At 36.2% G+C, this 13410-nt stretch overlaps 1 protein-coding gene across 1 annotated transcript in view; it reads right to left on the reverse strand.

The window, feature by feature from the left end:
• Positions 1-285: 285 nt before the first annotated feature.
• CNTNAP4 (contactin associated protein family member 4) overlaps positions 286-13410 on the reverse strand; it is a 370539-nt gene continuing 357414 nt past the window's right edge. The window contains exon 25 of the mRNA XM_032389870.1: positions 286-630. Coding sequence (XP_032245761.1) covers positions 564-630 — 67 coding nt within the window. The 3' untranslated portion in view covers positions 286-563. The remainder of the gene's footprint in view (positions 631-13410) is intronic.

A 13410-nucleotide genomic window follows, 5' to 3' on the forward strand; every position in this document is an offset into this window, starting at 1 on the left:
CAACTGAAGGACCCTGTCACTGCATTGTACCCACCTGTGTTATTCCAGAATAATCTCCACATTATCAAGTCAGTTGGCTAGCAATCTGAATTCCCTGTACAACTTAAATATTCCTTTGACATGAAAGGTAACAAAACTACAGGGTCTGGAAATTAGGACATGGTCATCCTTGGGAGGTCTTCATTCTGCTTACCACTGAAGGCTAACCATCATGCTAAGGAATAAAATGGAAGGAATAAAAAGGAAGAAAGAAATGCAACACTTCGAATTGAAAATGTTCTTTAATATATGAGGATCCAGAGGAAACACATACCACACACAAACACAAACAAAGGAAACCTACACAGCAAGGCCTTCCAAGATCAGTTGCTTACATTTTCTCCAGAAAGTCAGTATTATCAAAATGCTTCCCTGCTGCTTTCTGTAAGAGAAACACACAGGGTATAATGAAAGCATCTGATCATCAGATTGTTTGCAGAATGAATGGAAAGTGAGGGATGATTTCATCTTTGCACAGATTTGGTTCACATTTTATTAGCATTAATCTGCAAGCCTGTGTCCTTTTACTGTCCATCATTCTTATCAGAAAAAAAAAAATCCCTCGGCTTCCAGGTCATCAGTGAAGTCAATCTACACAGGAAAAAAAGAGAAAACAAGGGGGAAAGAAAGGTATTATTGGTTATATTTGAGCTTACGCTACTTCTGGTTTTGCTTTAGTATAAAGTTGTAAGGTAAAAACACTATACAATTGTAGTTTTTAAAAAATCAAGCAGGACAGGAAGCGCGTGAAATCCTAGTTCACAGGTCTGCCACCATTTGCCGTTCTTGTCCCAATTCTTAAATTGTCTTTAATATTTGGCATGTATCTGCTCCAGACATTTTTCATGCATGCATATATACCCACTCAACAATGAGGATGAAGATATATATTGTTCCGCAGCATGGTGTGTGTATGCGGACCCTGTGGCCGGTCTGAGGTGACATTGTTTGACTGGGAAACATTTACGTCTTTATGATACTTCATGTGCCTTTCCATCTTTATGATACTTCATGTGCCTTTCCAGGAAGAGGAGATGTCTTTGTGCTATTTCAGAATCTCTTTTATGGACCTTACTTATCTTAGTAGAGTTTTAAAGCTTTCTAGACAAGAACCAGACCTTCTTTTGAGACTCATTCTTAGCGTATTGTATTTTTCTCCTTCTCCCTCCTTTTGTTTTTTGTTGTTGTTGATGATGATGATGGGCTCTTCTCAAAGAAAGTGAATTATTGAACTACAGGGATTACCTACCACCTTCCTTCCTTTTGGAAACATCACATCCTTGAATACGTTGCTTCCTTGATCTGCTTTGTTTCAAGGATACCGGTCATCTACACCTGGTCTCTTAACCATCCTCTGTGGTTTCCCAGTCCCACGAGTGATGCTCTTGCACCTGTTACTCCTATGACAGAACAGGAAGTATCCGAGAAGATACTGTAGAATCCTGTTTTGTGGACTAGATATAAAATATCCGTGGAATTTGCCTTAAATTAAGCCAAATCCTCATTTACAGTTTACTACCATTACAAAAACATGGAAAAATGCATATGATTCTCTGCATTTCAGTTGATTCATCTGCTTTTAGCCAATACATTTGAAAGCATTTTATAACTGAGCACATTTTCATCACCGTAAAAATTTTTATCTCTTTAGGAAATTGTGTTCTTTTTTCTATCAACTATTTTCCAACCCACTCTACTCTCCCAAACATGATTAATTTCTCCCAGTCATGGAAATCTACTGGCTCAAAACTCCCACAGTTAAATTTCTATATTTATTTTATAATTACTTTCAGTTGTACTAGACTAGGGTGGTAGAGAAGAAATCATAGGTTAATTACCAAGAGTGCGAGTAGCTGTATCTTTTGGCTCTGTGTGTGAGTGTGTGTGTGTTCCTTGTCTTGCTGCTGTGGCTGTGGTTTGGGGAGTTAATTAATCTCCATGTATCTCTTTTTTTCAGAATCTCTAAAATGCTTCTATGAGAGTTAAATGTTACAGTTTACATGTTAATCATTTGTCACAGTGCCTAGCACATAGTAAATGGCAGTTGGCTGATAACATTGAATTATACGCTTTCTCTGTTTCTGCCCAAGAATGTGCCATCTAGTGCCAAATTAAAAATATATATATATACATATATATATGTTTTGTTATCTTTATTAAAAGAGAATAACTTGGAACTACTGAGGTATTTCTGCTTCCTATATTTTAAATGAAAGTGTATGATCTCATTGTTTAATCATAAAATGCATAATCCAAACAAAATAACATCCATATAAAGAATACCATGGAGCAGATAATGCAGTATTTTGGGGATACCAAAGCAGAAAGAACAAATATAGAGTAATATGAGCCAAAACACCTGTCTAGCACCGAGAGCAGACATGGCTAAATGGGTAGAGTCCTTCTTTTTAGATACGCTGAATTATTTTATGATGGTAGCTGGCTGGAGTGTGTGCTGAGAGTAAGATCAACCAGAAATGCGTAGGGGATGAGTCCTATTTTATCACCCCATTCTAATGTAATGTTATGTAGAGGGGCTCAAAAATACATAAAGAATGTCAATGAATTTATTTCCTCTAAATAAAAATAAGAAAGCATAATAGCAACAAGTAGTAAACTAAAACATGTTGATACAATGAAAACATCTTTAGGAAAGTATTCCTAAAATGAATAGTCAATCTGATGAAGGAAGGAAACTGGAAAATAAATGAGATATTGAGCTTATTTTTTTAAATCTGTGATTTAAAAGAATAATTTTTGCCACAACAGAGGATAATTATGAGGCAATGAAGACTCCATAGAATACATATTAATCAAATACAGAATTTGAATGTGCACATAAATTTATAACCAGTGTGGAGTGAACTTATTTAATATTCAGAGATACAAAGTAAATTCCTAAATATTGCAGTTTTATTTAATTTTCCTCAAGTCCTGAAAACAATTCTTGTAAAATACATTCTGATTTAAATAAACTCAGAATATAATTTCCTTTAAAGATGCATTTTTACAACACATTTATCAAGTCACTGGATGCTGTACTGGAAGAGCATGAAAACAGAGGGCCAGTAGAACTCAAGTAAAATAAATCACATATTCATTTTCAAATATAGCATCCCAGAATATTAGAACTAAAAGCATTTTTAAGGATTAACTTATCCAATCTCCCTCAGCCTTTTATTTTTTTATCTTTGTACTAACATTTCCCCTTTAACCATTTATATTTTTATCTTCTATGTGAGATTCATATTCTTCTATGTAAGATAAATATTTTTATATGTAAGAATATGTATTTCTAGAAATCCCCTGAGATTCATTTTAAAACAGGCTAAGATATAAATTACTTTAATGTCTTCTATCCCTCTTTTGCGTATAAAAATTAGATCAACTGACTCAGCCAAGCAGTTAGACCGTCAGAAATTAGGAGAAGCTCCAAAGGCCCAGGGATCTTTTTACAGCTTGTCTCCTGTTGGTACGTTTCAATCAATAGGAAATTGCAGCCCATTAACTATATGTAGAATCTGTTCATATATAAAGTCAAAACATAATATTGTATATCATTTGTATTTACTTTTTTTTAAAAGATTTATTTGATAGCACACATGCACGCATGCACGCACAGGGGGAGGGGCAGAGGGAGAGAATCTTCAGACAGACTCCCTGCTGAGCCCAGAGCCTCACATAGCTGGAACCCATGACCCATGAGATCATGACCTGAGCTGAAACCAAGAGTCCCACACTCAACCAACTGAGCCACCCAGGCACCCCTAATACTTTGTTTTAATATAGGATGTGTTACATTATATGCATAAGCTCATGTGCATACAAAGATGTAATTTTCAATGAAAAAAATACATGCAAAAATTATTATATTGGCATCTATTTTGACTAAATATAGGAAGACACATCTTAGGTAAGGCTGTCACAAACTTAGGAAAATAGGGTAAACCCCGTAAGTTATGGCCATTGTATTTGAATCAGTACTGAAATGAATACTGTAACTTACATTGAAAAATGAATGGAGCTTTCTGTGATGGTTTTCCCCAAATTGTGTTCCTTCAATCACTAGTCCTAGAGCAGGTTAGTAAGTGTTCAATGGAAAAGGGTACTTTGGTCAAATACATCTGTAAACTCTTTGGTGGGATACTAGTATCCACTTTCCACTGTTGTATATGAGTTCAGTTGCCTTAAGGTGCAGATGTGCTCAATGCATCTTCCAGAGGGGAGTTGAACAGCAATTCCCCATTCCATATGACCATGGGACTCTTATGTAACAGGGGACCTCACCAGAGCTATGTTCCTTGGAGGATCTGTTGAAGCTGTTTTGCATTATATTGTCCATACCTGTCATTTATTACATGTTTTGTGTGATCTCTGCATTTAATTCCATAAGACTTCAGTGGACATATTTCATATACATATAGAAGTATAAATATATATATATATATAAATATATATAATGGAATGTATATGTATTTATAGTTAAGTACAGTTTCTAGAAAGAACCTTTATTTTCCTCCATAGGAACAAATCCTTTGAGTCCAGGTTACCTGAACAATAAAAATTTAATTTCAACTTGCTCTGTGTATAGAATAGACATTCCATAAGAATGAATCTGATCATAAATGACAGTAAAACATTGCAGGTTATTCCAGGGACTCCTTTTTTTATGGCTGTGTTTTCTACAAGGTGAAGATTTGTAGGTGTATGAAAGTAAGTCAATTGATTACTTGTACTTTGAGGTCTTGATTCACACATCACAAAAAAGCAGAGTAGTATTTTTCAGTATTGTTTCTTACACAAAGGTGTATGGGAAAGTTAGTGATTCCATTTAAGAATACCATGCACATCTTAAAACACCACAGAAAAGGAGGCAGATCTGTGGAGACAATATTTTAATGAGCTAACGTCTAGGAATGAGCAAATTCAGGCAAACTGTCAAAAATCTGCCACTAAGCTCCCTGGGTGGTGGTCTCCAAATGCAAGTCATTTTATATTTTCCTTCTTTGAAAATAATTTAACACCATTGTTCTTGTTTACCTGCAGTGAGCATCACTGAAGATGCATCCAAGTAGCACTGCTTCTTTCACAGGCTATACGTGGTGAAATTGATCCAATAGCAGGCTGTGTGTGATGACACGTACAAGAGTCAGAAATCACACACATACCAATTAAACAGCTTTTTTATAGTCAGTGTATTTACTGTCTGTCCTTGAGGTTGCATTGTGTCTTCTCTAATTCACTCTGTCATAGACTATTAACGCAAACGGCCTATAATAAAACTTTGAGATAAATAAAACTGAAAGATGATTTTTTTTTTTTAAATTACTGGCATAGCTATAGACTCCTAGAATAGTAGATGCAGGTGAAAAGAACTTTATGTTAGGGTAGCCCCCAATCACATATGGCTACTTAAATTAATTAAAATTAGGGGGCACCTAGGTGGCTCAGTCAGTTAAGCGTCCAACTCTTGGACCACTAACCATATGTATTTAATGTACTCTTTCTTGTTTGGTTTACATTCTGTATCCTTGCTAAACTCACTTTTTTTTTAGTCATTTTTTTTTTAATGTAGATTCTTTAGAAATTTCTACATAGATGATCAGGCTATTCGTAAAGACAGTTAGTTCATTTCCAGCAGTGTGCCTTGTATTTCTTTATCCAGTCATGTTTCTTTGGCTAGAAGCTCAAATTTCATTTCTAATGAAAAAGGTGGCTTTTTCATTTTGTTGATGGTTGCCTTCCCTACATAAAAGCTTTTTAGTTCGATCTAATCTCATTTGTTTATTTTAGCCTTTGTTGCCTTACCTGAGGGGAGATATCAAAAAAACAAAAACAAAAACAAAAAAAGGCTAAGACTTATGTCAATACTTATTGCTGTACAATACTATTCTATAGAATAAACATAAACTTATTCTATATTTAGCCAATAGAAATGGTAAGTGTGAACAATTTGTGTGGGTCCTGAAATTAGAGGGAAATACCCAGTCTTTCATCATTAAGCACAAAGTTAACTGTAGGTTGCCTGTTTGCCTATCTTAGGGATTTGACCTTATGCAGTTGTGAGAGCCGGTAAAGTGGTCTCGAAGCCTGTTGCCTTTGATGCTTGAGGTTGAAGTCAATGTGACTGGCAGTTAAAGGAGGAAGAAAATTGTAAAATGGGGTCATCATGGACAAGATGGAACCACAGACAAGAGCTGGAACCTATGAGGATGGACAGGAACCTATGTAAGTCTGCGATGTCCTCAACCTTGATGATGTGAGTGTCTTGCCCCAGGAGCTGGTGCCCTTGCGTGAATGGAGCTAAGCAGGCATCTGGCCTGAAAGTCAAAGAAACTGGGAGGATCCAGTGGGAGGAGGGGCAACGGCAGGTCTGTCCCCTGTTCCATGAAGAGGAAGATTCAAATTCTCCAGTAAGCACTGCTTTCACAGCATTCTACAGATTTAGGTAAGTTGTGTTTTCACTTTAATTTAGTTCAAAATATTTTAAAATTTCTGTCTTGTGATCTCTTCTTTGACCCATGTGTTACAAGCGTCTTTTTAAATCTCCAAGCATTTGGGGATTTCTCTGCTCTCTTTCTGGTACTAATTTCTAGTTAAATTCCATTCTGGTCAGAGTGCAGATCTTGTATGGTTTCTATTCTTTCAAATTTGTTAAGGTGTATTAGGGCCCAGAATGTTCTCTGTGAGCTTGAGAAGAAAAGAATATGTAACTGCTGTTGTTGGATGAAGTGGTCTATAGACAATATTACATCCAGCGTCAGGTGTGTTGACTTCAGTATGTCCTTACTAGTTTTTTGCCTGCTGGATCTTTCCATTTCCAATACAGGAATGTTGAAGTATCTTAACTCTGACAGCAGATCCATCTCTTTCTCCTTGCATTTCTATCAGCGTTTGCCTCATGTAGTTTGACGCTCTGTTACAGGCACTTCACAAGTAGTTTGAGTACCTTAAAATGACAAAGTAATCCTATTTTTTCCTCCTTGTCCCTGTATAATTGCTACCATTCATTTCATTTGTATGTATCCATAAGCATATAAACATACATAATCAAATATGTTGTTGCTATTATTTTGAATAGTTATCTATTAATTTAGAATAAGAAAATTAAACATTTTTATTTTGCCTTCACTTACTCCTTCTCTGATGCTCTTCCTTTATGTGCATCTGAGTTTTGGACCTATCTCTGAAGAACTGTTAACATTTTCCACTATGCTGTACATTACATCCCTGTGACTTAATTCTTTTATAAATGGAATTTGGTACCTCTTAATCCCTTTCACCTACTTCAGCTGCTCCCAGCTCCTCCCCTCTGGTAACTTATAGCTTGTTTCCTATATGAGTCTGTTTTTGTTTTTTAGATTCTACATGTAACTGAAATGAAATGGTATTTGTCTTTCTCTGACTGATTTCACCCAGATAATACCCTCTCGGTTCATCCATGTTGTCACAAATGGTAAGATTTCATTCTTTTCTAGGGTTGAATAATATTCCATCGTGTGTGTGTGTACACATCTTCTTTATCCGTTTATCTATTGACAAACACTTAGATTGCTTCCATATTTTGGCTGTTCTAAATAAAGCTGCAATGAACGTAGGGGTGCATCTGATTCTTTGAATTGGTGTTTTCATTTGCTTCAATGGAACTGCTGGCTCATGTGGTAAGTCTATTTTTAACTTTTTTGAGGAACCTCCATACGGTTTTCCCTGGTGACTGCACCAATTTACATTCCCATCAACAGTGTACAAGTGTTCCCTTTTCTCCATATCCTGGCCAACACTTGTTATTTTTTGTTCTTTTGATAATAGTTAATCTGACATATACAAGATAATATCTTACTGCGGTTTTGATTTGCATTTCCCTGATGATGAGTGATGTTGAGCATCTTTTCATGTGCCTCTTGGCCATCTGAATGTCTTCTTGGGAAAAAATGTCTTCAAGTCCTCTGCCCATTTTATAATTGGGTTTTTTTTTTTTCATATTAAGTTGTACAAGTTTTTTTTATATATTTTAGATATTGTCCCTTTGTAAGATGTATGATTTGCAAATATCTTCCTGTATTCAGTAGGTGGCTTTTTCATTTTGTTGATGGTTGTCTTCCCTACATAAAAGCTTTTTAGTTCCATCTAATCTCATTTGTTTACTTTAGCCTTTGTTGCCTTACCTGAGGGGAGAGATCCAAAAAAAAAAAAAAGGCTAAGACTTATGTCAAAGAGCTTACTGCCTATGGTTTCTTCTAGGAATTTTATGGTTTTAGGTCTTACATGCAAGTCTTTAATCCATTTTGAATTTATTTTTGTATACGGTATAAGATGTGGCTCGGTTTTCCCAGCACTGTTGTATGTGTATGTGTATATGGTTTATTTTGTATACGGTATAAGATAGTGGCTCGGTTTTCCCAGCACTGTTTATTGACGAGATGGTCTTTTCCCCATTGTATATTCTTGCCTCCTTGGTCATAGATTAATTGACCATATAATTGTGGGTTTATCTGTGGGCTCTCTGTTCTATTCCACTGATCTGTCTGTTTTTGTGCCAGTACCATACTGTTTTGATTACTACTGGTTTGTAGTAGAGTTTGAAATCAGAGAGCATGATACCTCCAGCTTTGTTCTTCTTTCTCAGATTACTTTGGCTATTCAGAGTCTTTTGTGGCTCCATACAAACTTTAGGATTCTCTGTTCTAGTTCTGTGAAAAATGTCACCGATATTTTGATAGGGATTGATTGCATTGAATCTGTAGATTGTTTTGGGTAGTATGGACATTTTAACAGTATTCTTCCAATTCATGAGCATGGTATATCTTTCCATTTGTGCCATGTTCAATTTCTTCTGTCACTGTCTCAGAATTTTCACAGTACAGCCCTTTTACCTCCTTCATTAAATTTATTCCTAGGTATTTTATTCTGCTTAATGTAATTGTAAATGGGATTATTTTCTTAATTTCTTATTCTGATAGCTAGTTTTTAGTATATTAGAAATGTAACCAATTTCTGTATGTTATTTTTGTGTCCTGTGACTCTACTGAATTCATTTATTTTAATAGTTTTTTGGTGGAGTCTTAAGGGTGTTTTTTATATGTAGTATCATGTCATCTGCAAATAGTGACAGTTTTACCTCTTTTCCAATTTCATTGCCTCTTATTTTTTTCTTTCTTAATTGCTGTGGCTGAGATTTCCAATACTATATTGAATAAAAGTGGTGAGAATGGGCATCTCTGCTTTGTTCCTGATCTTAGAGGAAAATCTTCCAGTTTTACACCACTGAGTATGATGTTAACTGCATTTGTCATATACGTTCTTTATTACATTGGCATACATTCCTTTTATACCCACTTTGCTGAGAATTTAACATTTCTTGCACAGCAAATCTACTGGCAACAAATTTGCTCAATTTTGCTTGTGTGAGAAAGTATTTCTCCTTAACTGCTGAAGTATAATTTCACAGAGTACAGAATTCTAGATTGGTGACTCTTTTTTAGCCTCTCATCATTTTAAATACTTCATTCTCTGCTCTTCTTGCTTGCTTGGTTTCTGAAGGTGTTTCTTCATCTCTTTATCTTTGATTTTCTGAAGCTTGGCTAGGATATACTTTGGTGTAATTTTTTTGCTTTTTGTTTTCACATTTATTGTCCTTAGTGTTCACTTTTCTTCCTCAATCTGTGGTCGGGTGTCCAACATTAATTGGTGGAAATTCTCAGGCCTTATTGGTTCAAATATTTCTTCTGTTCCTTCTTTTTCTGATATTTCCATTATGCATATATTATACCTTTTGTAATTGCCCCAGGGTTCTCACATATTCTGTGGTGTGTGTGTGTGTGTGTATGTGCAAGTGCACGTTTGTGTTTTGAGTGCTTTTCTTTGCTTTTTAGTTTTGGAAGATTCGATTGAGGTGTCCTCAAGTTCAGAGATTCTTTACTCGGTGGTGTCATTTCTGTTCCAGTGTTACTGATCACTCATATTTCTTTTTGATTCATTCTTAGAATTTCCATCTCTGTTCACAGGGTACATCTGTGCTTGAATACTCTCTACTTTATCCATATATGCCCTTAGCATATCAGTCAGTTGTTTTGAATTCTGGTCTGCTAAATTTAACATCCCTGACATGGGAGTCTGGTTCTGATGCTTGTTCTATTTTTTCAAACGGTTTGACCTTTTAGTACTGTTTGAGTTTTTTTCTTGCTCTAGGGACATGATGTACTGGGTGAAAGGACCCCAGCTCTGGTTCCAGCCAAGGTTTCTGCTTGTGGGTTTCACTCTGGTAAGTTGTGATTCTCTGTTTCTACCTATGTCTCCAAGTTTGGTGCAGCAGTTTGCCCAGCAACCTCACATCTTTGGAAGATCTGAGATGAATTTTTGAGTTTTTTATTTGTTCCATTATTTCTATTTATTGTTAAGATAGAGTAATGACTTCCAAGCTCCTTACATGTAGGACTGGAATATGGAAGTCTGTATTACAAGACATTAAAAAATAATTCAGAACCCATATGGTAACAGGGAAATATTTTTCAAAAATTTGTGAAGTTAAAAAGGAAAAAAAAAGGAAAAAAAAATTTTTTTTCCCTATGAAATATCATTTTATATTAACTTTGGATAGCAATTTCTATATTTTCCTCAAATATCCCACCCAAAACAAAATGCAGGATCTTTTTTTCTCATTAACAGACGGTCAGTTAAGATGTTAACTTCCCACAAAGGCACAAAGTTCTGTTAAGGTGGCTATTGCTGCTGGTGTGAAGAAATGGATATAGGTAACCTCTTAAAAAACAATGTTCTTTTCCACTAGGACCATAAATAAGAAAGACAAAAGCCCACAATGGTCCTAACCATAAGTATCCTAAAAATGTAACTATGAATCCAAGTTGTTGTGATAAATATTGACCTTGTCTTTCCCAGAAGAACATTTCTTGACTTGAAGAACTGTTGCATCTACTCATAAAAATAGTGAAATTTAAACTATTTAAAATTTAAGTAATATTTAATGGTATATAATGAAATATATGACCTCCATTTTTATGAGAGCATATTAGAAGGCCTTCTTTTTCTTAGGCCTGAATGATAATAGGATGTAAAGGACAATTCTCAAAATTTTATTAAACTCATCAATGAGGGAACCATCAAGAATACAAGAGCTCACTTAAAGAACAATGGAGAAAGAAGGAGATTAGTCAAGAAAGAAATGTCTAAATATGTCTAAGATTGCTAAATTATGTATAAGATTGGCTGTCTAAAGGCCAATAAATTATATTATCAATATTTTCTGGTTAACCTCTAACTTTATTGAGCTCAAAACTACTTGCACATTCATCAGTTGTGGATTGTTACTCAAATACACTGTGACCACAAAGCTACACCTCCAGGAGTATTAGATGAGAATCCAGCAGGATTCTCAGAAAATGCTCTAATGTCAAAAGTAATCACTACTTTGTCTCTTTCTAGATGCAGCTCCATAGTTCAGCTTGTTTTCTAGACCAAGATGCCTTTTGGTTTCAGAGGGATGAAGTGAAAACTCCCACCCCATGGACATGCTCACTGGAGGTTTATATACAGTATACAACCCAGACAGACCAGGTAGAGCATGCTGAAAAATAAGGTAAGAAATCAGTCTACAGTAGCCCCAGGAGACCTTCATTGACCTTCCAGGTAGTAAATTCCATCAGTGTGTTTAAAGGACAAAACTGAGTTGTCCCAGAGGACAATGAAACAGAGTTGCAGACCCAATGTTAACATTTTCTTACCCACATGTAAATAATGTTTCCATGAACTGTCCAGCATTTGGTTTTGGTGGTGGTAAAGATTACATTTTTTTTTTAAAGGGCAAAATCATAATTTTGATGCAAAGGTAAAAAGAGCACATGCCATAGATCTTGTAGAACTCAGTTAATTAGCAAGCCAGCAAAATGTTCCACTGGTTCAAAGGACAGTTCAAACAATATACCTATATATACACAATCAGGAATGCAGGAAATGAATTTACACATAAATGCTAAATTTGTCAACATTTACAGGACAATAATCAGTTGTATTCCACAAACTTAAACTCATTAGCATTTCTATGGAAAAACAATTTACAGTACTATAAGAAACTACAAATTATAAAACAGGTCAAAAATGGGACACCTGGGTGGCTCAGTCGGTTAAGCGTCTGCCTTCAGCTCAGGTCATGATGCCAGGGTCCTGGGATCGAGTCCCACATTGGGTTCCTTGCTCAGCAGGGAGCCTGCTTCTCCCTCTGCCTGTAGCTTCCCCTGCTTGTGCTGTCTCTCTCCGACAAATAAGCTCAAAAGCAATGAACTGGAAGACTGGGAAGGGTAAACAACACAGAAACCCAGCCATCTTTTGTGTGGGTGTGTGTGCATTTCAGATGTGTCCATTTCTCCTGACAGTGGACACTTTAATCAAGTGTTTGCCTAGAAGTAGATTTGCTAAATCAGGGGTATTCATATGCTTAGGTTTAGTGGATTTTACCAGGTTTTTGTTCTCAAATGATGGTGTCAATTTACACACTCAGCCATATAGAATTCTTTATATGCTCTTGAAAATTAGGAAGTTCTGAAGCTCAGTTCCGGTGTACAGAGGGTGAATCAACGGCCTCCTTTTTGGATTTCACGCATCCTAAATTTTTAGAGCTATCAGCTGTGGTATAGTAAAGAATGTATCTGTTTTTTGCCTCTGGTTCCAGGTAAGGAATTTGTAAAACCCTTGGAATTTGGGTGACAGGTGTGTCTTTATTATGCCAATGAGGGGACTCAAGGTGGGGCTCTAGTTGGCTTCTGGATGGAGGCTGGTGCCCAGAGAGACTCACCCCCGGTCAAAGCGTTGTGACTTTGGGTTAGCTCAAAATCTGGGAAGAAGGGGGGGTTTGGAGATAGAGTTCCATCACAAGTCCGATGATTTAACAAATCATGCCTACATAATGAGCCCCACTGAAAATTCTAGACATGGAGCTCAGCGAAACTTTCCAGTTTGTGAACATACTGTGGCTGGTATCTTAAGTTGGCACATGTACTACGTGCAGCTTATTTGATCAACGAGTAAATACACTGATTCTAACCTGAGTCTTACATTGAGCTCTTGAGTAAATCATTCTAGAAGTATAAACTCCATGAGCACAGGCCAGTCTAGGTAGGGCTTGATATTCTGTACATGCAGACAGATTCTAGAAGGTTATGGCTAAACAATAGGAACACTGTGTGTAGGAAGGCTATATATCATCATAGCAAATGACACCCTCTAGGACAGTAATTTTCAGTTCAAAGCAGGTCAAGACAAATTGACCATCAGACTTGTGGTCCAGACAGTGGGCCCTGGCCTCTCTAATAGGATTAAGAGGAGGCCATTGTGTCTCAGATTCTCACAATATGGAGAGGG

The sequence above is a fragment of the Phoca vitulina genome, unplaced genomic scaffold, assembly GCF_004348235.1.
Source record: "Phoca vitulina isolate PV1807 unplaced genomic scaffold, GSC_HSeal_1.0 scaffold56, whole genome shotgun sequence".
Classification (NCBI taxonomy): Eukaryota; Metazoa; Chordata; class Mammalia; order Carnivora; family Phocidae; genus Phoca; species Phoca vitulina.